Genomic DNA, 23,556 nt, shown 5'->3' on the forward strand with positions numbered 1-23,556 from the left:
GCAAAAAAAGGCCAGGTGAAATGGAAGAAAAAGGGGGAATTTCATGTTTAAGGTATAAGATTTCGGGAAAACCAATCAGTTTCAGAGTATCAATGCATTCACAATCTTTTTGTGGAATCCGATGCCCTTATTTTCTGCCATTCTTCTCCTGGTCCTCCATTATTACTTGCATGCATGGTCTGCTTGGCCGGGTACGTGAACCCCACCTCGGCACTATATAAACCCTCGATTTCCCCTGTAAAATTCGAACCAAAAAAAAAGAAGAAAAATAAGAAAAGAACATCCACCGCCCGTAGACCCTCTCTGACAATGTCAACCCTCTCGGAGTACTCGTTTCTCGAACAGGAGTTCTTCGCTGGCTTTGGTCTCAACTCCGACTCCGACTGGGACGGGTTCAGTGTTCCTTCGTCCCAAAGCCTTTTAACCTTTTCAAACAGCTCAGGCTTACTTCCTCGTTCTAATAAGCTGTCAAGCTCTCCTCAAAGATACTGGAGCTGTTCTTCCCAGAACCCAATTGTCTTGACTCCTGGTGCCAGGGACAACAGCCACCAGGCTCTTAGTTCAGGCCACTTTCTTTCAGACTACTCCTGCCAGGTACGCATGGTTACTGAGACGTACCCGGAAAAGGCACTGATAGCCTCGGAAGCAGCTCCCCTGGACTGCCAGCTGGCTACTGTTTCGAAATCGTTTGATGATCCCAATCTGTCACGCCTGCAAAACAGTGTTTATCAAGATCAAGGCAAGAGCCACGAGAACACCAATGACTTCCCTTGCGTGCCTTATGTTCCAGAGAACTTGGAAATGTTGCCGCAGCCTACTCCCTCGAAATCACTTCCACTTAGCGAAGGCTTGGACTCTGCTGACAGTCAAGGTTCATCACTGCCACTAGCTCGGCCCCAGTTCCAAGTACGTCTACCCGTTAATTTTATTCCTAAAATAGGCACTACTAGTACGGGCCTTGACACCAAGCAGAATTTACCAGAACCTCAGGCGCCTGGGAGTGTTACCGAGGAAAATACCAGCCCTAGTACACAGAGTAGTCCTACTACTGGAACTCCCACTAAAACCGTGACCACTCCCCAAGAGATCTCTACTTATAGCTTGCTGAATAGCCCCACTGCTCAGCTTAGTCTATCAGCTCTTGCTGCCTTGAGTACTGGAGAGGCCACTGACACCAAAGCAACCGATAAGCACACCAAGAAGACTCGTGTGCTTCAAGGACTTCAATGGCCACAAATAATCAAACAGGCACGCTCCAATGTCTACACCATAGAAACCACAGATACCATGAAAGTGACTTTTAGGTTCCAAGAACGCAAAGCTTTCTATGGACTCTACTGCTTCAGCCGAAAATCGAGAGAATATCGCCTTCCAATTTTCAGAAACCTTTTAACCATGCTGCAGATGTTGGCTTCGGAGGACTATGATACCCTGCTGGCAATACCTGAAGATCCCGCTGTAAAGGTTATTAATGGAGGGCAGTCTTACATGGTAATTTTGAAAAGGTTTGAGTCACGCCTTACCCTTCATCAGTTGGCTTATATCCTAGGCTTGCAACTGTATAGGGTATGCCTTACAAGGCACATAGAGGGAATTGTGATTCTGATGTTTGAACAAGTTTGCAAAGTCGACTTGTCTACAAAGCGGTGGTGCAAGTTCAACAGGAAAGAGCGTGCATTGATGATAACTCACGTCCACAAGCTATCAAAATATTACTTCCCCACACTCAACCCTGAGCTACTAGAGATCATCATGCGAAGGGCATCATATTCTAAAGCACAGCTTGAACTCAAAACGAAGAGGTTGAATCGCAGAAAGATAGTTCACGATATACCACAGGCATCTACCACCAAAAAGAAAGTTAAGACATAGATTCAGGTCGTGTCAAGGGTTTTATGAAAGTCTTCTAATTGAAAAAGAGGTTGAATTCTCTAAGTTCTTTATGGAGGAGAATTCAAAAAATTGAGTGGTACGGGAATCGAACCCATGTCTGCTGCTTGGAAGGCAGCAATGCTAACCATTACACCAACCACCCTTATGTGCATAATGTGAGGTTGTGAGAAAATTAGAACAGCATGGTGAACCGTTTTTTTGAAATTGTGACCGCCAGAATGAAGCTTTTGAGACAAGAATATCTTCATATGAAGCAGAAAACGCCCAAAAACACGTTTACGCGCCCGAAAATCTCTGAAATAAACTTTTGAAGGATCCAGAGCGGAATCACTGTTTCGGCTGCTCGGTAATGAGTGTGGCCCTTATCTGTGTTCGGCGTATAATACACCGAACCCGAGCCACAACGGGCCAATTGATTACTTATTCAAAAGTGACCCATTTTAGAATCCCTTAGAAGAGCTTCTTTACGTGTTTTGACTTTAGTTTAGCACACCGCTTTTCATCTTCACGTACGATTAACCTCGAAGCGCCACTACTGAAATTCAAGAACGCAAAATATGACGCAACCTTTGAATGTCCAGATACCTGGTCCAAAACTCACAACCAAGTCGGGCCACGAAGTCAAGATCGGAACAGGGTCAGGTACAAAATGGCAAAAGATCAAGAAGGGAAGAGACCCATCTAAAAGAGGAGACTTGTTGCCAGAGGCTATCGACTATCTCGTTGATGCGATTAACAATGGTTTTAGACATATCGACACAGCAGAGATTTACACCACCCATCCTGAGGTAGCTGCTGCAATTGCAAAGAGTGATGTACCAAGAGAGGATCTCTTTGTGGCCACCAAGTACAACCCTGGTGTGGAGCCACAACCGGCCACTTTTGATAGCGCTGCGGCTTGGGTAGACGCCTCTCTTAAAGAATTGGGCTTGGATTACTTGGATTCGATCCTTATCCACTTTCCTTTTTTCAATCCCAAGTTTTCCAAAGGTCAGACTGTGGAGCTGGTGTGGAAGGACTTAATTGAAGCTAAGAAGGCAGGCAAGGTGCGCTACATTGGTGTATCTAACTTCGGTGTGGAGCACCTTAAGGAGTTGTTTAAGGTTGCCGGTGGAGATCCTGAATTCTATCCTGCTGTCAACCAGATCGAGTTCCATCCATACTTGCAAAACCAGAGTCCTGGCATTGTGAAGTTTTCTCACGAGAACAACATCCTCGTGGAAGCTTACGGGCCATTGTCTCCGCTCTTTAGAGTCGTCAAGGATGGCGAGGAAGTTAAAGATCATCCATTGACAAAGGTTTTACCCCAAATCGCCGAGAAGCACGGCCGTGCCGAGTCTCAGATTTTACTTAGATACACGTTGCAAAAAGGAATCTTGCCAATTACCACGTCTTCCAAATCAGAAAGGCAGATAGAGGCGTTGGCTATCTATGAATTTGCACTCTCTGATGAAGAAGTTGCCCAGATAGATAAGGCTGGCTCGGAGTTCGAGTTCCGTGGGTTCTTCTTAGGATTCTTTTGAAGATGAAAAAGGCCCAGTCACATAATTCTATACCTATACACAATAGATGAATTGAAGGCGTAGCAATAATATCTCTTCCAGGGCTTCTTCAGAGGGTCCCACTAATGGCTGCAAATGTGGATAGATACACGACAATGTCGTTGCTGCCTCAGCAACCCTCGAGTCAAACAGGGCAATTGAACACAAACCAACTAAATAAAAACAGTTTTGTGATCACCAAAACAGCAGCATTACGGCTATGTAATTTATTTCTGCTTTATCCCCCTAGAAGTCCCCCTTTCATGGCCAGTTCTCTCCCACCTTAGCACGACATTTTATGTTTCGCAGCCATACCATAGTCCTCAGAAGCCCTACTTATCACCAATATCGAATATCCCAAACCACCCTAAACTCTCAAACTAAACTCCCAAACCAACCCTCCCCCGCTCAAGACCCAAAACCGAAGGCCAGGACCCTGAAAACTCGTTTTGTGTCAAAGTGCCACCACGTGATCTGCACTACGGTTTCTGTCATAGTCCAGCCAGATCGAGTTGCTCGATCCCATAGTGGGGCAGGCGGCTTATAAGAAGCGACCCAATTGTGCTTAATTTTCGTCAATTGCTTCTATTTTATCGTTTGTAATGTGTGGAAGATTTGCCCTAGGCATAGTATGTGCATTTTATTTGAATTATGCGTATTTTGCAACCTCCAGTTACGTTACTAACAGTCACTAGGCCATTGACCAGTTGCCAGATAAGTTCAACCAATCTGTGCTTAATCCAAGTGGGGGCCATGATTTGACAAAGAACTCAGAAAAGAGTTACCATACAACAACCAGTGCTGGACCTGACGGCACAGAAAACGAGGTAGATATCAACCTTACCTCGTTGGACTACACTGGTTCCTTTAACATTCCTCCTACTGCCAAGGCTGTGATTCTTTATATGAACAAGAACAACGATGGATCTCAGGAGTACGTTTTTGAACCTCTGAGCTTTGGATTGGTGCCAAACTACGAGAAACCTAAGGATCCAGCTCCAGTGAAGAGAGGTGATAAGCACGGTCCTGCTTACTCGAGAGAACTCCAGAACGAGCAGCTGAAACGGTTCAATTGCCGTAAAGAGACGCTTTCTAATAACAGGTCCGTGTGGACAGAGCCTCGTAAGAACCTGCGCTGTGTGGTGCCTATCAATGGATACTACGAATGGCAGAAGACGAAGAAAGAGAAACCAGCGTACTACTTGACGCTGAAGGACCGTCCGCTTTTGTACCTCGCTGGTCTTTACGCTCATAATTATAATTATAACGATACTGAGATTGTGAAAGAGGGCCAGGAGTTCATTTCTTCGTTTACTATTGTCACTGGACCTGCTGAAGGAAAGGGAGCTAGTGATCTCCTGTGGCTTCACGAAAGGAAGCCTATTTTGCTTGAGCCAAACACAAAGGAGTGGTTTGACTGGCTTACTCCTACTCACGAATGGGACCCTAAGCTCTTGGATACATCCTTGGATCATGAGAATAATATCGCTTACAATGATACTACGACCCATGAGGTGGATAAGGCCATCGGGAACCCCGCTGTGGATGGTCCAGATAATATCAAGCCGGTTAAAAAGAATCAGAGAGGCATTGGGCTGTTTTTCAAGCCTGATAATGGTAATGGAGGAGTCAAGAAGGAGCCCAAGACTGAACCCAAAGAAGAGCCAAAGGAGGAGCACGAAAGCTCTGCCAAGCAGGAACCAAAAGAAGAGCCTCAAGATGGGCCGAGCAAAGAGCCAAAAGCGGAAGTTAGCAAGCCTAAACAGGAATCGCAACCAGACGAGGAGAAGCTTCAGCCCGAGGAATTGGATGAAGACGATGATGTTCCAGAAGATGGCGTTAACGATGTGGATGATATTGAAGACGATGAGGCGTTTGACGAAGAGGACGCAGATGATGCAGAAGTTGCAGATGAAGATGAAGACGAGGCTGCAATTAACGAGGAAGTCGACAACGACGCCGAGGACGTTCCTGATGTGAAGGACGAGGTCGAAGACATTGACGATGAAGGAGACGATATCGAAGATGAAGACGTGCAAGCCGAGGCAGAGGAGCTTGGCGTCGAAGAAGAAGAAGACGATGACGCTCAGACTGGTTCTAAGCGTGGTAAGAGTGGCCCTGCCAGCAGAACGAAGCGTGGAAAGCGCTAAGTCTGCCATATTTAACGATTCGATGTATGTTGACGAACTCAAGATATGACCCATTGATGTTGGAAGAAAACAGTAGTAAAGTAGCGAAAAAGATTATTTGAAGGCAATGATGGGTTGGATCTTACTGGAACTAGAGAATACTCTATACTGGTATAGATCCAGACAAGGTAATATAGTAGGGCTCAGAGTGTTCCTTAGTTTCGGTAAACTCAGGAAAAGCAAAAAACACAAAGTCTTCTTCTGTATTAGAAGAAGACATTCCGCCAAACAAGAATTAATATTTAGCCCTGTTTAGTCAATTTTTCACTCTGGCCTTTGAGACTCCCATACTATATATCCTGGTCCCTCACGCCTACAACCAACCATCACAGTCAACAAAACACAAAATAGAAAAAAAAAAAAACACCCAAAAGCAACAATCCACTCCCTAACCAACAAAACAAATCCTACACCAACTTCTACCCTTTTTCCCTACCAACTTCAACTACCGTCCCAGCTTCCACCCATTTGCAGCCATTGGACTGTAGTGTCGCGCACAGAAATATTTTCGCTACTACAAGACCTTGCAAAACCTCTACAACCAATCCCCAGCACGCCATGATCCCCAGAGCTATGCACAGGCTGAGCAGGCTCTCTGCTCTCCAGCAGTGCCGCCACAAGTCCAGTCCTCCAGGTCCTTCTCATGACTTGGTGTACCTCAATCCTCATAAATGGGAAGGTCTTCCAGCAGACCGTATCTTTGAGTTGCACAGGCTTCGGAAGACGCAGCTTGGCGACAAGTATGTGCCTAATGATAAGGAAAGACAGGCTGTGTTGCTGACGATTTCCAAGTTGTCAGGGAAAATAAGGCCTAAGTTGGAGTATGTGTACGAGTTGGACAACTTCAAGGAGCATGTGTTGAATAACGTGGTGAAGCCTCCAGTGCCTAGGATGGCCAACATTGAAGTTCGTCCAAGCGGTGAAACGCCCCATGTGGACCGTGCCCATGAACAGCTTTACAGAATCAGTGCCCATGAGCTCCCGCTTTTGGCCAAGTACCGCCAGGAGTACCAGCCTCCAAAGGACTCTCCCATCCAGTTGAAGTTTTTCACAGACTTGTCTGACGATATGCTGTCTGCTGAGAACAGAAAGGTGGCCATAAACGTGGCTCTTGAAGAGTTGAACCTCAATGAAAAGCAGGCTAACAAGTTTAAGCTTTTGGCCGGCAACAAGTTTAACCATAAGAACGGTGTTTTCCACATGAAGACAGCTCGTTTCAGCGTGGCTACCCAGAACGCCAGATGGCTCGTGGAAACGTTCAACAAACTCTTGGCTGCAAGCAAGGACTTGTCTGACCTGTTTGAAGACGTTCCTGTCAACACTAGACACTCACGCCCTAGAAAGGCTGTGCCCGAGTTCCCTGAGGAGTGGAAGAGACCCCAGGACGCTCCAATCAAGAAGTACCTGATCCTGGAGAAGATCGTCGACATGGTGATCGAGAAGAAGGACCAGGACTACATCAAGCAAATCACCCCATAAGCATGTACATAATAAAGAACCAAAGGAGAGATGTGTAGAGGAGAGGTCAGAGTTTGATGATATGGTATTTTGCACCCAATGCTGAGAGACAGAGGAAGCACACCAAAACACACCAAAAGAAGCAAAAGACGTCAAAATGCGTTCTATTTGAGACTAGACCATTACAAAGCTAACTTTCATAGTTTTTTTTTTCTTCTTCATCTTTTTCCTCTTATCTTCTTCATCCACCAGTGTCTTCCAGGCTGGGGTTTCGCATCCGTGCACCTACGCATGTTTTGTTCACTGCAGCGATAGATCTAACATTCAAAGAGTCAACCAACAAAGCATCTATCCATACATTGCCATTTGAATTCGTCACTGTTCATATATCAGTCGAATTAAGCAAGACATATTCGCCACTAGAAACCGTTTTTTCCAGTTCCCATGTCTAGCGCTACCACTACCCTAGACGACATTATAGACGAGCTCAGGCTCAAGTACGACTCGTCTGTTGGACTTTTGGATGGTAAAGCCATCCGAGAAATTCCCAATCTCAATACACTTTATAACTTGAGCAAGCTTCTAACGAATCTTGGGAAGAATTTGAAGGATGCTGAAGATAAGGATGAGGTGCTTCTTGAGAAGGTAGATGAGAAGCTCAGTAATCTCCAGAAGGGAGAAGAGGAGGAAGAAGAGGAAGAGGAGGAAGAACCTAAAGAGAAAGAGGATAATGACGTTGAGGATGAAAGTATACCGTTGGCCAAGCGAAGAAAGCTTGATAGTACGGTTAAGCTGAAGTCAGATAAGGAGGATGAAGAAGAAGAGCCAGAGGAGGGTAAGGAAGATAGTGATGAAGAAGACGAGGCGGAACTTAAGGATGCTAATGATAAGTTTGAAAATGAAGAGGAGAATATGGAGGAGAAACCTGCTTCTCCAGCTCCAGAGGACCCTGAGCGTGAAAGGGTTAATTCTAAGGATGATCCAGTTCCTCCAGAACAAAAGGGTTCTTATACTTATGAAAACGATACGAGATTGAAGAACCCAAAATCTGAGTTCGTGCCGTCGCAGACACTTTCAGCTGATGCTATTGCTGAACTTGGGCTTTTCTCGGAGGATAATAATGGTCTTGAAACACAGGGTAAAGAGTACCTCAAACGCAAGTACGGTGTGGCTTCCTACCCTGAGAACGATTTGAAAGATTTGCTACCCGGAGAGATTCCAAATACGGATTTCTCAAAGCACAAGGCTCCATCTAATCAGGTCCAGTTTACGACTTACCAGTCATATATTGAATCTTTCTTCCGTCCTTTCTCTAATGACGATATCCACTTTGCCAATGAAAAGTTTGTGCTTCCGCCTGGATTTGAAAAGGGTGACTACGATCCCGCAACAAGTCCTTATTTAATTCCTAAACTCGGTCCTTTCTACGCTGACGTCTGGGCCGAAGAAGATGCTGCTTTACGTTCAAAGTTGAGTTCTCCGGCTCCACAAAAACCACCATTAGAGTCTTACAAACCTAAGGGTAACCAGGACGAGGTGAGCGATGAAAAACTTCTAACAGAAGATGTATCTGTTGGACCACTTTCAAGCAGATTACTTTCAGCCATTCTCAGTATACATGAGGCTAAGGAGCAAAATGAGAGAGACGACGAGGACCCTGACTCCAGCGCCATCAAGGAGGAGGATAACCGATCCGAAGTTAACATGTCACTTGACGATGACGTCGCTACTCAGCTAGATAGCGATGCTTATAGAGTCACTTCAGACGTGAACGACTTCTATTCCATGGAGGAGAGACTTAAGCGTGAGCTCAAGTATATCGGTATTTTTATGAACTTACCAACAAAGGGAGATAAGGCTAAGCGTGGAGGAAGCATCATTGATAGTGATGATTGGCTTCTACACAAAGAGGACGACGAAGTGAGCGCCGAAATTCGTGTTCTTCAGGAAGAACTCAAAGGTGCTGTCGTCAGAAACAGACAAAGGAAGAAGGTTCTCGTTCCTGTTATTGAGGAACAGCTCGCCTACCAAGAATATTGTACTATATTGGAAGACTTGGACAACCAAGTTAACACTGCCTACACCAAGAGGCTCAAGGCCAAGAGCAGAAAGAAGAAGACACCAGAATCTACAGTCAATGTGGCTCAGCAGCAGGCTGCCAATAGTGGTTTGAGAGCACTCTTAGAGAAGAGACGCAGATGGATCGAATCCATTGGCAGTTTGTTTAAGCCACCACAGTTGATGAAGAGAGTTCCTAGTGAATCCATTTTCAAGGATCAAGTGCACTCGGACGATGAAGAAGGAGATGCTGAAGTTGATGTTGTAAACGAAGAGGAAGCCTAGGTCAGGTAAATCTCATAATTAAATACATGCATTACGTCTATAATTTTCTACCAGCTCATACCGGCTGTCAACTCCTTGTGAGAGGGCAATGTCTTGCAGTTACCCAAGGCGCAAATGGAGATAGGTCTGTCCTTAAGTCTCCAGTTGGCCCAGTCAACAACTTCTTGCTTCGTAACGGACTCAATCCGCTCAAAAACATCTTCAGGCAGTAATCTGAAGCCGGTATTAACCAATTGTCTGCCAATGTCTTCAGCAATAGCAGTAGAGTCATCGAGGGCCAAAACCAAAGAAGCTTTAAGTTGAGCTTTAGATCTTTCGACCTCTTCTTCGGTGATATCGCCAGCCTTCAAACGAGCCCACTCCTTCAAAACGGCATTAGTAAACAAAGACATATCGGTGTTGCTGTCTGCTGTGAAGTAAACACCCATCAATCCAGTGTCAGCGTAGGAAGTAGTGTATGCCATGAAGGCGTTGACCATTGGTTGACCGCTTGGGCCACCCATGGCAGCAGTGACAGTCAATGGGGATGGAGAGTCAGAACCAATACCAATAGATCTGTCCCAGGAGCCGATAAGACCATTGGCAACAGAAGAGGTGAAGAAGTCAGGAGCGGACCAGCTGACACCTTCAATAGCCAAAGCAACGTGCGTTACTGGCAAAGAGTTGTCCTGGATGAGTCTCTCAGCACCGTGGAAAACAGGCATATCGTCACCATGTTGCTTGAAAGGAACAGGGCTCTTCTCGATATGGCCAAAGAACTTCTGGGCAGTCTTTACAAGCTCGTCATGATCAACACAACCCACGCCAATGAGGGCCATTCTGTCGCCCTTATAGTTCGTTTTGATATAGTTCACCAAGTCGTCTCTGTTAATCGTTCTGATCTTTTCTCTTGGACCCAAAATGGTTCTGCCAAGATCCTGTTTACGAAAAGTGATCTCGTGCAAATGGTCAAACACCACTTCGTCAAACATCTTATCGACTTCGTCACTTTCCTGGAGAATCACGGCTCTCTCTCTCTCGATGGCCTTGGCTTCGAGCTTCAGCTTGGTCAACAAATCACTCAAAATGTCCACGTTTTGCTCCAAATCCTTCGAAAGGCAACGAGTGTAGTATACTGTGTTTTCACGGGACGTGTAAGCATTGATCTGGGAACCCAAGTCTTCAATCTCTAATTCTAGGCTGTACTGAGACCTCTTGGCTGTACCTTTGAAGGCCAAATGCTCGAGAAAGTGGGCCGTACCACTGCTTATAGGGTTATCAGCTCTGGAGCCGGCGTTAATCCACATACCCACAGTGGCAGTCTTGGTACCAGGCATATATTCACTCGCCACTGTAAGGCCGTTTGGCAAGACTGTGGTCTTATATGTTGGAGGAGGCGCCCTGGCGGCTGAGGCACTTGGAGTAGCAGCAGCAGACGCAAGGCTACGGATATGTAGTGGATTTCTAGCGAGCAGCCTAAGCATGGTGATGGTTTGGTAAAGAAAGATGGGTTTCGGTTGGAGATGTAGTAATGAGCTTAGATATGTATGAGGTGCACGGGTGTTTTGGCAGCTACCGGCTTTCTAAGACCGGCTGGTCCAGACGGTCGATGACATGAAGGGGGTATTTTTAAAAAGAAAATACGGTATGGTGGGTTTTAGTTGGGTTTGGACAGTAATTTATGGAAATAGTGAAAACAGGGAAGTAGAGGTAGGAGTGTGTTTTGGTTGGACTGCTTGTGGTCCAAAGTAAAGATGTACTATATTGGAGACCCAAGGCAGATGTGGTGGTGCTGAGTGATTTTTGTTGATTTTGCAGTTTAAAGATGTTCTTTCACCTTATAAAAGATAATTCGATCTGTAAAATCCCAATTTTTCAGTCTCCTTATGAGTGCCTTTGTGGTCTTCTTGAGGTGCCTTTACTGCGGTAGTGAGCCCATGAAAAATAGTATTCCAAAGTCCCCACAACTTCCGAACCACCAAAAAGATCACTCAACCTGAAATTCAACTCTTCAAAAACAACTTTGAGCTTCACTTCGTCTACTTTTCATATCCAACCATTTGCAACTTCTCCCTCTGGTTACATTTGCCCAAACACTGCCATTAAAAAGGAAATATAAGAATACGTGAAGAAACAGACCTTCCTATTTTTATCATTTTCCAATCCCAAAAATCAAAAATCCATTCAACCAAACCATCCCAAACCAATCCATCACGAATTCCTCCGCCACCGCCTTTAAACCTTAACAAGACAGTTGGTCTGCTTCTGATACGCAAGTTAGCCCCAGGCACAGCAGGACCGGCATTCCACCGTGCCGACCAAATCCAGTCAAACAGCGGCCCACCCAGAAAGACTTCACTATTAGAGAATGAATAAAAGAAGAGATAAAGTGCCTTATTCTGGAGATTCTTGACTTTCCTGGACTTTCTTTGTATCCCCAGGTTTCGCCTTTCTCGACCTTCCTCAGCCTGACTCTACCTTCCAAACTCAGACCACAAACTTCACCCAAACTCCTAACTCCTATTCCCTTTATTCGTTTCATGCATTCTATCCCTCAAAAGTACCAATCCACCACATTCAATATACTCACGTTTCACTGGCTACTCGCCCTCTGTGACTCGCCCTCGGTCCAGGGCCGAAGCGAGATTGGTTGCAAAAATGTCGCGACCTTGGCATAAACAGGGTCTACCCGTCAACCACAAACAAGCTTCTAGGAACGGTAGAGAAATATAAATAGCACCATTGAAATCTCCTTGTCTTGGCCATTCCAAATCACCCACTAAACCCTCAAAAACACCTCCTCAACCCAGTTTGACTCGGGGGTATGCTGAGGCAGCCACGACATTGTCGCGCTACACCGTTTCTTCCACTTTCTCTACGAAACCCATGGAAACTCCAAAATTGGCGAAAAAAAAATCCCCAAGTTGCCCTACCTCCGGCCCACGTCACTACTAAGTCATCAAAATTCTACCCCCTCCTTTATTTCCCCAGGACCATCCATTTCCAGTGTACCCCGGATTTCCCGATCGCCACACCCGGCCGCTTCCGGTCACAGGACCTTTCATGCGCATTCGCATCCGCATTCCTTTTTTCTTTTCTTTTTTTTCCAAAATCTCCCATATATACCCACACAACCCGCATTTCTTCATTTTCTTCCATATTCCCTCTTTTACCACTTTCCTTAAATATGAAGATCTTTGAAAGCTCACATCTTTTCAATTACACATGGGAACAAGTCAGTGCTGCCAATTGGGTCAAGTATCCAAACGAGCTTTCCACTCATGTTGTGTCTGTGGATATCTTGAACAGAGAGGTGGATCCAAAGAGACATGTGCTTAAGACTGAAAGGTTGATTGCATGCAAACAGTCTGTGCCTAGATGGTTGAGGGCTATTATTGGCGGTGAAGAGTACTCGTTTGTGAGAGAGGTGAGTGAAGTGGACTTGGTGAATAGGAAGCTTATCATGAAGCTGGCCAATATGACTCTTCTGAACTTGCTTTTGGTGAACGAGACTGTGGTTTATACCCCAGACCAGAAGATGCCTGCTGGAAGAACACTTTTCAAGCAGGAGGCTGAGATCACGGCGTTTTCGCCATTTTCGGGCATTTGCAATAAGATTGAGGAATGGTCTGTGGAGAGGTTTGGCCAGAACGCCAAGGTCGGCAAGATGGGCTTCGAAGGCGTTTTGCAGTCAGTGGCTGAAAAATGGGAAGAAAGCGGTGTGCTCGTAAAGGGCTTGGGCCATTCGCTTTTGAAGGAGATTGACGAGGTTAACGATAAAACGCATGAAGTTATCCACGACGTGGGTGAAAAGACCTCCAGCGTGCTTCTGGAGGTGACTAAGCTCGGCAGCTACTTTAGCCGTAGCTGATCATGATAGAATGACGACAGACACATACACGCCTTTACGGGTTGAAAGTTCTTTTTGATTTGGTGCATTTCAGTTTTACGCATTGGTTTTTCTATGATTTTCCAGCCACAGGCTGCCCTGTGGCTCGGTGTTTTGCATGGTTTAGGGCACGAGGACTATTTATTTATGATACACGGTAAGACACAAATGGATATTGTAGGGTTTTGATGGTTGGTGGGTTGGTGGGTAGGTTGGTTACTGGAAATCCGGTCACGTGCCGCCATCGCAGGCATCGCATATAGATAATTTCCACCGATCTATCAAACCGTGTTTTCCCAGCAGACCATGGAAAATAACACAATTGCGCTGGAACAGCTATTGGGACCGCATCCTCAGTACTCAGCAACAGCTTCTCACATGGTTTCCTCTGCTCCAGTTTACCCAGACTCTGCCATCGACGCAGCCATAGAAAAGGCGTTTCTGGAGCTAGAAGGCCCCAAGTTCGTCAAGCACGAGTCCCCTGAACTGCTTTCTCCTGAAGATACCGACTGGACAGCTTCTATCTTGAAAAATGACTGTTTTGAGGCTCCTCACACCACAGAAAGTTCCGTCACTTCGGTCGAAGAGTCCACTGACAAAGAATCGCATAGAGCCAACTGGGAAACCGTGGCAGCCCTCAAGCAAGAAATGGCCAACCATTCCCGTATGGTCGGCACGTACACGACAATGAAAACAGCATACTTGAAGCTCTGCAAGGAGTTCAACTACCTCTTGGGGTTGTTCAACGACAACGAGAAGACCAAGATCGGGCTCATCCACGAAAACAACCAGTTGCGCCAAATGTTGGTGGAGGTTATCAAGGAAAGGGAAATTGATAGACAACGGTACCGGGAAAGCATGGGAACGAAGTTCTGAACGTTCTTCTTAGCGCCAATGGTGGAAGGCCCAAGGGCTCGCATAGCATATACTAGCATTATAGACAATTCGCATTACTCCAGTGTAGGGTACATACATCATTCTTTTCACGTAGCATTGAGCTATATATATTAAATTTGGAGCTACCCCTTTTGAATACAAATCCCATGTCAGAGGTGTTACTCGAATTGGAAATGATCTTGGCCACAGTCAAGCAGATCGACCAGAGTGTGCTTGAGAGTATAGCACTACTAGAAAAAGGTGTTCCAGCAGGGTCATACAAAGAGCTTGTTGCCAGCAACAAGGCACGGCTCGAGCGTGTGATGGCGTTGCTTGAGGAATTATAGGGCGCTTGGGTGCTATTTTTTCTGGAGGAATTAGGTTGCTGGGTTGTCCTGGTTAAACCGTGTTTTCGTTGATATCTTATCCCATGTTTTGGTAGTGCGCAGGTAAACACCAACCACTTTTCATGGATAGAAAACAGACACAGGCCGTGGAAGGCTACCAGAGACAGAAGCTTCGGGAAACGGGAAACGAACGTGGTGCTGATAGCGCTGGCGGCGATCTGGACTCGGATTTGGACGAGTTGCTTGAAGAGCTCGAGGAAGATAGAGACGAGTCGCTGGCTCAGTATAGAGAAGCACGTCTTGCCGAGTTGAAACGTGAATTTGGGAAGATCGACCGTGCTGCTCACGAGCTTGGGCTGGATTTGGGCCAGGTTACCAACGTTGCTGACGAGAAAGAGCTCATGAACCTTGTAACCAAAGCAGATGTATGTATGGTGCACTTCTTCCAGCCAGAGTTCGCCAGATGCAAAGCAATGAACGAGAAGTTGGTCGCTGTGGCTGAGAAACACGTTGAAGTTCGTGTTCTTGCGATTAAGGCCGAGTTGGCGCCATTTCTCGTGGCAAAGCTCAAAATTAAGGTGCTTCCAGTGGTGATTGCGTATAGAAGCGGCAAGGAAGTGGCACGGATCGTTGGTTTTGAAGGATTAGGAAGCCTAAGCGGCTCGGATTTCCCTGTAGAGGCGCTCGAGACGTGGATGTTTCGTCAACGGTTGGTGAACAGAAGGGCCTTGACATTTGCAGCCAAAAACACGGTAAGTGGCTCCATTGGCGCCAGCAATGAAGACGACGAAGACGATGAATGGTATTAAATTCGACAGCACAAGTGATCAAGAAACCTTGACCACATCGAAGGCATTTTCTCCCGAGGAAGCTTGAACTCAGGAAGCTCAGCCTTGCGACGACGAGGAACCAAGTCGTTGTAGAGCTTCTGGCGGTTTTTAAGTACCGAGTCGCCAATCATCTACAAGGCAATGGACGGGGCGATCGAGAAACCAAAAGGTATATGTTGAAACGGGTGTAAGTGTGATGTTGAAATGTTGATCTTGCTGGATTGCTCGAGATCTATCAAGTGTGCTGGTCGTCCCAGATAGGAAGGACCACGAGATGAACAGAAGAGGCTGAACAGAGGTAAACGGTCAAACTACTGACAATTGCGATCCGCGGAAGAAGGGTGAAATTCGGGCGATGATGCTTGGCGGCGAGAGAAATCGACTGATGAAACTCAGAGAAGTAGATGGTGTGATGGGTGGATCGCTTGGGTCATTTTGCAGCCAGGGCGTGAGGGCCAGCAGCCAGGGCGCGAGCCCTGATTTGGGGTATGCTTACACGTGATTTGGAAACGCAGTCCTGGCTTCGCAGTCTGAAAACACATCCTGCACGCGCCGCTCAGCGCATTGAAAAAGCTTTCCCTCTCCCATTTATCTTTCCCTCTCCACCACATTGGTAAGAAAGAAGCACCTTTAGCTGCCGACAAGCCAATATGCAAATTTTCGTCAAGACCTTGACCGGTAAGACGATCACCCTCGAGGTGGAGTCTTCCGACACTATCGACAACGTTAAGTCCAAGATCCAGGACAAGGAGGGTATTCCTCCTGACCAGCAGAGATTGATCTTCGCTGGTAAGCAGTTGGAGGACGGCAGAACCTTGTCTGACTACAACATCCAGAAGGAGTCCACTCTTCACTTGGTGTTGAGATTGAGAGGTGGTGGTAGAAAGAGAAAGAAGAAGGTCTACACCACCCCAAAGAAGATCAAGCACAAGCACAGAAAGCACAAGTTGGCTGTCTTGACTTACTACAAGGTTGACAACGACGGTAACGTCGAGAGATTGAGAAGAGAGTGCCCTAACTGTGGTGCTGGTATTTTCATGGCCAACCACCCAGACAGACAGTACTGTGGTAGATGTCACACCACCTTCAAGCTTAACGCTTAAGTGTGTGGCTCTAGATAGGTATATAAGCTGAATGTCTTGATCCTTCATTCGTGCCCCTGGGCTTGTAGATGTAGAATGTTCTGAGACTTGGTCTATGAGATTGGTAAGCTTTAGATGCTGAAGAGAGCTGTTGTCTACTGTGATGACATGATGACAAACAGCTTTACTACTGATCAATCAGTTTTACAAAGGCACGCTAAGCTGCCTTTCTGCTAAGTGATCATTGATTCTTATAATGCTCTTCGATGGCAAAGAATAGGGAAGTGGTCTTGGCTTACTAATGCCGCTACTTTGTCCCATAAAGTCAACCCATTCTTATTGTCCCCAAATTCATCAAAATAAAAACCTCTAAATCATCATAAAACACTCATCTTTAGTAATTACTAAGACGCCTTTACCTTGTTTATTAAGTACCTGTTGCCAGTTTTGGTCGCAACTTGTGTAGCGTATCAGACATGATAAACTGGTCCACACAAACACAATCCCAACTAAAAACCAGCAAACCTCCACCTAAAAATCCAACAATCTTAACGAATAAAAAGCTAAAAAATTACAACCCTCCACCTACCAACCTTAATGCCTTTTCTACTTTAGCTACTATAAACGCGGTTAACCATCACCAGTTATTCCCTTAGAAGCGCCACAAAAGAACCATACAAACAACTCCCAACATCCTCTCACCGCCTCTCGTACCCCACTTACCTTCCACTTACCCTCTACTCCACCCCAGGCGTGTTTCATCCTTCCACTTACTCCTACCCTATACTTGTGGTGTACAGGTGTCCACCACCTACCTGAGACAGCTATACATCAACACTAACCAACTACAACTCTCATGAGTTTTGCCATCTACGACCTCGACGAGGACATTCGTCGCCACCTTTCCCTTGATAACTTTCTAGATGGGCTCTCTGTGCATGAGTTTGTGGAGGAATTGAGCAAAGATCATATCCTCAAAGGTGCCGAGGTCAAGAACCTCGAGTACTTGGACCCCAAGCCATATATTCGTACATTTGAGTCGACGCTTCGTCATTTGAAGCATCTCTCTGGGGAGGCCAATAAACAGCTCGAGGAGACCGAGAAAGACGTGGACGAGTTCGAATTGCGTCATAGTGAACAGGTGCTTAAGTTGTCTGGCCAGGTGGAGAACATTGTTTCTCTGTTTGACGATCTTGATACACAGATATCGCATATTTCGGATGTGATTGACCCATTGAACCAGAAATTGAACAGAATCACCAATTCTAGAGATAGGTCGGTCGAGACAATCTTCTTGATTCGCTCGTACCATGGGTTTTATACGAAAGAGAAGTACGACCCGCTCGAGAAGCTACGTACTGCCAAGGATACAGAGCTGAAGATGAAATGTGCCAGGACAGTTAAAAATTTGCTTACATTGGCGAAGAAAATCGACTCGATGACGGGGAATATTCCAAAGGTGACTAAGTGCGTTACCACAATTGAAAAATACTCGGAGCTTCTCGAACGAGGACTCGTGGAGCGTTACGAGTTCGCTAGCGAAGATAGCGATTACGATGAAATGAGAGAAATCGCGTCTATCATGTTCGAATTCAACGGCGGTGCTAGTGTGGTGCTGGCATTCATGAATAAAAGTGACATTTTCCAAGAAGCAGACAAGTCGGAGGAAGAAGACGAAGGTTCGTCTCTTTTGGATGACGAAGCTATCTGGACGAAGCTTGCAGACCCCAACTTCCAAGTCCATCGTCTTTTTGATGATGAAGAAACACAGATTCTTCTCGATAGGCTTAAGGTATCTATTCGTGGCCAGCTGAGAGTCATCCAGCAAGTTTTCGAGAAGCCAGTGCCTGTTTTGAAAATGCTTCTTCAGCGTGTTTACGCTCAAATGATTAACAATAAAGTGTCTACACTTTTGCTGTATTCGCTGCCTCATGGGCCTTTGGTCCATGTTCGTCTCCTACATGCCTTATACGTGCTAGTAGGTGACTTCACCAAAGAAATGAAGGAATATTTCGCTCTTAACGAATATGATGAAAACAACGAACTCGCTGTCACTTTGGACCAATGTTACTACGATTTGTTCATTGACTATCTTTCTGATGATACTTACTTCCGCATGGAGAAGGACATGTTGGAACGGTCCATCTTCTTCCTCGCTACCAAGTACACTGAGTTCAACGAAAAGGCTATTACGAAACGTGCTCTTGAAGATGCGCTTCAGGAATGGGAGGCACAAAACAACTCGAATGCCAATACTGGCCTAATATCCAGTGATCCTGCGGCAGGCGAAAGGCATATTTTCCATTTCATCAAGCGTAAGAGACTCAGCAAATTCAAAGATTTCATGAAGATGCATTTGCCTGAGAGACCTCTACTGACGAGGGAGTCTGCTGATGTGGCTCAAAGGAAAACCGAATATATGGAGTTTGGCGAGATCAACATCACCAAGGTCCAGATGGTCATCAAGTTAGCCATTGAGGCTATTGCCAGAATCCTAGAGCTCGCCCCTCTTAAGTCAGCAGAGTACTCTCTCGATGTTCTTGAGATCCTCTTGTTGGATTTTGGTGGACTTTACATTGGCGGTGGCCTCGAAGTTGCATTTGACAGAGCCAAGTTTGAACTTTCTGTGGCATCTCTGAAGGCTGAATGCGAGCTTGACTTCATGAAGACATTCAACTTGACCACAGAGGTCTTAAGACTCTTATCAGCATGCATAAAGAAGATCATTCTTCCCTGCGCTGTGAACAGTCCTGCTATCAGAAACAGAATGATTAGTTTGACAAACAACTATGTCGCCCGGTGCGAGAAGAGTTTGAACTTAATCTTAGCAGCTACTGTTGAACTTGTCACAGAAAAGCTTAGTGGCATTTTGCAAAAGCAGAAGAAGAAGGACTTTGTTTGCGACGATGCCAGCATGAGTAACAAGGTCTACACTGAGGTGTGTGAAGAGGTTACCAGTCTATTGGACAATGTTCACGCGTACCTTGCAATGCATTTGAATAACGAGAACTTGAACGATGTGTTGGTCAAGATCGGTATGATCACTTTGGAGCTCTTGCTTGATCATTTCAAGAAGTTCCAGGTCAACCTGAATGGCGGTCTTGTTTTGACACAAGATGTGATCAATTATCAATCCGTTATTGACACTTGGGAGATTCCAGAGCTTACTGAAAACTTCCAGATACTTAAGGAGATCAGTAACTTGTTTACTGTGCAGCCTAACTTGATCAACTCCTTGATCACAGAAGGACATTTGGCTAAGTTGAAGATCTACACTGTCAGACAGTACATTTCGAAGAGAACAGACTTCTCTCCAAACTACCTCGAACGTTTCTTTGGACGCAAATAACCATGAGAGACCCTCTTAGTCTCATCTTCTATTGTATAAAGATAGAATGCATAATATCGACCATAACAAGATTGCGCTATGGAAGCCGACTTCATTTAGTCTTTTCCTGAAAGAAGAATGCTTTTCGTGCTCGACCATGCAATGCTGCCAGAACCTCGGTAAAACCAGCGAGGAACCGGCCGACTTATCGAGATAGATCTCGATTCGTTCAGGGTAAACTATACAAGCAACCAAAATGCCCACGGCGACCAAATAACTTAAACCGTAGAACTTGGCGCCAGCATATGGAGTAGGCATGTAGCACATCATGGTTTTGTAAGTTGTGGTATCATCAGGAGATGCTAGCTTTGACTTTGGATTTGGATCGTATGGGTTATTCAACGAAAGAAGCTGAATTGCAGGATACTTGATGCCATTTGTCATGGATGCGGTTTTGACAGAAATCTCTCTGGCCAAGATTTTGGAGTTGTCGGTGTAATCGACGTGATGCATGTCACAGTAGTCGTGATCATCACCACTGAAGACGATCTTTGGCGACAACTGATTAAGAATTTGCAGGGTATATGAGTAGTCAATGACGGTTTGGTACTGGTGTCCCCTTTGTAAAGGGAACGGTCTCGAGCTTTCTCTCAACGCGTCACAGGTCTCCACACGAGGATCTCTATAAAGCGGAACGTGAGTCAATACCATCCTGGGCATGCTGGGGTTGATTTTTGTGTCTAGCGAAGCCAAAAACTCTCTCGCTTGCGTATGTACAGCTGGGTCTTCATGAGACATGGATATCGTGTCCAATTGCACGATAGTGTGGTTTCCAAGCTCATAGAAGTCGTTGGCTTCGCCAAAATAAGCAGCAAACCTCTCCATATTGTGGGTACTGACATTCTGGAACCCGATATCGTGGTTTCCAGGAAGCGACCGGATAGACCTTCTGTTCGGCTTTTTCGGGAAGATCTTGTTGAATCGCTTATACTCGTCCAACCACATCTTATCGTCCCACTCCCTGCCGCCGTCAAACATATCACCCAAAAAGATAACCGTATCTGGATCAAGGTAATATTGCATGAACTTGTAGTTCGTATGGAGGTAATTGTCGCTCATTCGTCTGAGAAGGTACCCCACGAGTCTGGGTAGTTTGGGGTAAGTATGATCATCCACAAGCTGTGGATCAGCAATGAACGCAACCCTATGAGGCGTCACGTCGGCCTTCTCGCCACTCCAGTGTTCCCAATTATCCCATTGGCACAGATTGACAGCATTTTTCACCCTGACACGTTCAAAGTAATGTATGATAACAAGGAAGTACACCAAAAGGCCCAAGATCAACTTGAACGATAACACTCTGTGGCCGTTCCGGCGAGGCTGGAAAGTTGGCCTGGGCTCTGGAACCTTCTCGTCCGGCACAACCGGGCCTTCGTGCTTCCGGTCTCTTCTCCGGAAATTCATGTTGATAATTCCCGATAAGCAAAAAGGATCTCGCGAACTTCAAGACTTATATATGGTATTTTCTTGATTATTATTTTTTTTTTCGGTCTGAGCGCGCCAGGCCAACTTTGACACTTTGGAACCACCCAAGAGCGATTGGAAAATTTCCAATGGAGGAGAAGGAAAAGCGTCGTTTGCGGCTGCAAGAACGGTCCAAGGCCGCTTCGAAGCTCTTTGACTTTGACAGTGCAAACGCTCTTTTGTACAAGGACGAGGCGATCCGGATTGATAGAAGTGGGAGGAGTGAGGGACGCCAGCCGTTCACATATTATGGGGAGATGAGCCGATTGCCTGAGCGGCAGGCCACGCTGAAATCGACCAAGGTGTCAAAGAAGGAAGTGGTGCTTCCGAGGAGGCAGCGAACGAAGGAGGACCCTTTGGGCGACGAAGTGTATGAGGCCTTTCATCGGAAGATGAAGCGAGATGAAAAGTCCATGACTGGGTCGGATAAGAATCGTATAGCCAACGAGATTGATAACTTTCGAATGCAATTGATGCTTTTGCAGCAGAATAACTGGGCTCGGCACTTGCCAAAAATGACGTACATCAATGATAAGTCGGACCTTGAAGAGCTTCTGTGGAAGAGACAGGCCACTTTCAAAGAGCTCCAGCGGCTTGTGCAAAAGTATGAGAACTGGGAAACTCGTAATGAGCAGCGACTTGCTGAAATAAAGGAGTTTGAGAGCCGACGTGACCCTGACGCTCCTGATAGTGAACCGGTTGATGAAGATGATGCTGATGATGCTATCTTAGCGCAGCCGCTGGTTCAGGAAGAACGAGAACAAGAAAGACTTGAAGAGCTTGGCCCTTCGCTGCGCTTGATCTTGCGTAACGGCTTCGATCTTGTGTTTGGACCGCTTCAGTACCCTAGGATTGAACCGCTGATTGGATGGATCACACAGTGAAATCTTTCACGGAAGTGACAAAACGAGTGAAAAGCGAACCAAAGGCGTCTGGGCGTGAAAGATTCACCTCCATCTCGAGATTCTCGAGGGGGAAGTCCACAAGCGTTACTGCCTTTGGCTGTTGGCGAAGCTCGATGTCCGGACGACTAGGCAGAAACGTCTCCATTATAGACGAAGGAACGGCGTACGCTGCTGAAAGAGTTTGACGAAGGTAAACCAACGCAAGGGTGCTTTGAGAGTGGACAAATAGAAGTTGGAGGTTCTCCACAGACATGCCCTCGCCGGTATTTGAGCCCACTGTCGAAGTAACCTTATCAGCCAAATCGATTCCCTCATGGGTGATGCTTCTGTCCAAATGATACAAGATGAGGCAAACCTCCTCTAACGACAGAAACGGCAACACCGAAAGATTTAGCACTAGAAACACAATCATGTCCCTTGTGTTGGCACTAGCTGCTAAATCTCCTGATGATATATCCACTGTAAATAAACGAGCTAATGAAAGAATGAACCTTTTCTTGCTTGCATAGTTCCGACTCACGATCTTGTAGACTGATCTGAGAAACAGAACGTTCTTCCAGAACTCGTCTCCATTCACTCTCTTATTGTAATTGACTGCTATTTTGAACGCTTCGGCATAGTTTCGGTCCGCCAACGATTCGTGCTTGTCGAAGATATCCTTATGCAAGTTGAATGCAATTCCCTTAACGTACTTGTTAGGTGAAGATTCCAATGCAATGATAGTAGGTGCACATACTTTGGGGTTGGCAAAGCCGAGTTTCATGATAAGCTCTAAGAATCTCACTGGAACGAGAGAAAGCGAGCTTGCGTCTTGTAAGCATAGTTCAAGAGCTGGACCAATGAAGCTTTGAATTAAACTTGAGCAAACGCTGTCGTTGATGTAGCCGTGAGAAGTACCGTGGAAAACATCAACGTCAAGTTTCTTATCCGAAGAGCACGATTCTTCGAGATTTCGCTTTCCTGACTCCTCGTCTTCCATCAGTAAGAATGAGTTGAACCCTTCCAAAATAGTGACTTTCATCCTATGCGAACCCTTCTCGAATTCAGTGTTGAGGAGCTTCATGACGGGCTTCAGAAGAAACATCTTTGGATGGTGGGAAGAGATCAACAAAAGGCTCTTGATGGCAGCAGTACGTACTGACACATTATGGTCTTCTTTTGTGAAGTGTAAAACAAACCTCATTAAAAGACTGGTGATAGTTTCATCAACCCTAAGACCTAACTGAGCTTTCTCAAGTGAATCTCTTAACCCTTCAAGATGACAGTATGCTCCAAAGCAACCAATTAACTGTAATAGCTTGACGATTTGAGAATTGTGATCTTTTGTTCCCTCGGGAGTACCCATTCTGCTTGTTAAGAGCTTGAGGCACGA

General features: G+C 45.8%; 14 protein-coding genes and 1 non-coding gene across 15 annotated transcripts; 11 read left to right on the forward strand and 4 right to left on the reverse strand. All coding sequences in view use genetic code 12, as the record gives it.

Annotated features, from left to right (window-relative positions):
- Nucleotides 1–309: 309 nt before the first annotated feature.
- CXQ85_001279 (uncharacterized protein) lies at nt 310–1,872 on the forward strand (the record flags this gene model as incomplete). Its single annotated transcript, XM_025484995.1, has 1 exon — nt 310–1,872. The coding sequence occupies one exon, from the start codon at nt 310–312 to the stop codon at nt 1,870–1,872; it is 1,563 nt and encodes a 520-aa protein (XP_025339926.1).
- Nucleotides 1,873–1,963: 91 nt separating this feature from the next.
- On the reverse strand, nt 1,964–2,035 carry CXQ85_001280. The gene has a single exon. It is a non-coding gene; the product is annotated as a tRNA-Gly (tRNA).
- Nucleotides 2,036–2,450: 415 nt separating this feature from the next.
- Nucleotides 2,451–3,416, forward strand: CXQ85_001281 (aldo-keto reductase superfamily protein; the record flags this gene model as incomplete). Its single annotated transcript, XM_025484996.1, has 1 exon — nt 2,451–3,416. One exon carries the CDS (start codon nt 2,451–2,453, stop codon nt 3,414–3,416), a length of 966 nt encoding a protein of 321 aa, XP_025339927.1.
- Nucleotides 3,417–4,085: 669 nt separating this feature from the next.
- Nucleotides 4,086–5,584, forward strand: CXQ85_001282 (putative peptide hydrolase; the record flags this gene model as incomplete). Its single annotated transcript, XM_025484997.1, has 2 exons — nt 4,086–4,106; nt 4,130–5,584. The coding sequence occupies 2 exons, from the start codon at nt 4,086–4,088 to the stop codon at nt 5,582–5,584; spliced, it is 1,476 nt and encodes a 491-aa protein (XP_025339928.1).
- A 597-nt stretch (nt 5,585–6,181) lies between these two features.
- Nucleotides 6,182–7,102, forward strand: CXQ85_001283 (mitochondrial 37S ribosomal protein mS35; the record flags this gene model as incomplete). Its single annotated transcript, XM_025484998.1, has 1 exon — nt 6,182–7,102. One exon carries the CDS (start codon nt 6,182–6,184, stop codon nt 7,100–7,102), a length of 921 nt encoding a protein of 306 aa, XP_025339929.1.
- Nucleotides 7,103–7,525: 423 nt separating this feature from the next.
- Nucleotides 7,526–9,424, forward strand: NGG1 (histone acetyltransferase; the record flags this gene model as incomplete). Its single annotated transcript, XM_025484999.1, has 1 exon — nt 7,526–9,424. One exon carries the CDS (start codon nt 7,526–7,528, stop codon nt 9,422–9,424), a length of 1,899 nt encoding a protein of 632 aa, XP_025339930.1.
- A 47-nt stretch (nt 9,425–9,471) lies between these two features.
- Nucleotides 9,472–10,887, reverse strand: MAS1 (Mas1p; the record flags this gene model as incomplete). Its single annotated transcript, XM_025485000.1, has 1 exon — nt 9,472–10,887. One exon carries the CDS (start codon nt 10,885–10,887, stop codon nt 9,472–9,474), a length of 1,416 nt encoding a protein of 471 aa, XP_025339931.1.
- Nucleotides 10,888–12,590: 1,703 nt separating this feature from the next.
- Nucleotides 12,591–13,274, forward strand: CXQ85_001286 (uncharacterized protein; the record flags this gene model as incomplete). Its single annotated transcript, XM_025485001.1, has 1 exon — nt 12,591–13,274. One exon carries the CDS (start codon nt 12,591–12,593, stop codon nt 13,272–13,274), a length of 684 nt encoding a protein of 227 aa, XP_025339932.1.
- A 324-nt stretch (nt 13,275–13,598) lies between these two features.
- CXQ85_001287 (uncharacterized protein) lies at nt 13,599–14,168 on the forward strand (the record flags this gene model as incomplete). Its single annotated transcript, XM_025485002.1, has 1 exon — nt 13,599–14,168. The coding sequence occupies one exon, from the start codon at nt 13,599–13,601 to the stop codon at nt 14,166–14,168; it is 570 nt and encodes a 189-aa protein (XP_025339933.1).
- A 167-nt stretch (nt 14,169–14,335) lies between these two features.
- Nucleotides 14,336–15,324, forward strand: CXQ85_001288 (uncharacterized protein; the record flags this gene model as incomplete). The annotated part of the gene is made up of 2 exons (XM_025485003.1): nt 14,336–14,488; nt 14,653–15,324. The coding sequence occupies 2 exons, from the start codon at nt 14,336–14,338 to the stop codon at nt 15,322–15,324; spliced, it is 825 nt and encodes a 274-aa protein (XP_025339934.1).
- Nucleotides 15,325–15,995: 671 nt separating this feature from the next.
- Nucleotides 15,996–16,448, forward strand: UBI3 (ubiquitin-ribosomal 40S subunit protein S31 fusion protein; the record flags this gene model as incomplete). Its single annotated transcript, XM_025485004.1, has 1 exon — nt 15,996–16,448. One exon carries the CDS (start codon nt 15,996–15,998, stop codon nt 16,446–16,448), a length of 453 nt encoding a protein of 150 aa, XP_025339935.1.
- Nucleotides 16,449–17,283: 835 nt separating this feature from the next.
- On the forward strand, nt 17,284–19,776 carry SEC10 (exocyst subunit; the record flags this gene model as incomplete). The annotated part of the gene is made up of 1 exon (XM_025485005.1): nt 17,284–19,776. The coding sequence occupies one exon, from the start codon at nt 17,284–17,286 to the stop codon at nt 19,774–19,776; it is 2,493 nt and encodes an 830-aa protein (XP_025339936.1).
- A 21-nt stretch (nt 19,777–19,797) lies between these two features.
- On the reverse strand, nt 19,798–21,219 carry CXQ85_001291 (putative lipid phosphatase; the record flags this gene model as incomplete). Its single annotated transcript, XM_025485006.1, has 1 exon — nt 19,798–21,219. One exon carries the CDS (start codon nt 21,217–21,219, stop codon nt 19,798–19,800), a length of 1,422 nt encoding a protein of 473 aa, XP_025339937.1.
- A 149-nt stretch (nt 21,220–21,368) lies between these two features.
- Nucleotides 21,369–22,129, forward strand: CXQ85_001292 (uncharacterized protein; the record flags this gene model as incomplete). The annotated part of the gene is made up of 2 exons (XM_025485007.1): nt 21,369–22,086; nt 22,122–22,129. 2 exons carry the CDS (start codon nt 21,369–21,371, stop codon nt 22,127–22,129), a joined length of 726 nt encoding a protein of 241 aa, XP_025339938.1.
- A 23-nt stretch (nt 22,130–22,152) lies between these two features.
- CXQ85_001293 (cohesin-loading factor complex subunit) lies at nt 22,153–23,529 on the reverse strand (the record flags this gene model as incomplete). The annotated part of the gene is made up of 1 exon (XM_025485008.1): nt 22,153–23,529. One exon carries the CDS (start codon nt 23,527–23,529, stop codon nt 22,153–22,155), a length of 1,377 nt encoding a protein of 458 aa, XP_025339939.1.
- Between the last annotated feature and the right edge of the window lie 27 nt (nt 23,530–23,556).

Source organism: Candidozyma haemuli (assembly GCF_002926055.2).
Source record: "Candidozyma haemuli strain B11899 chromosome Unknown B_2014730914, whole genome shotgun sequence".
In the NCBI taxonomy this organism is placed as follows: domain Eukaryota; kingdom Fungi; phylum Ascomycota; class Pichiomycetes; order Serinales; family Metschnikowiaceae; genus Candidozyma; species Candidozyma haemuli.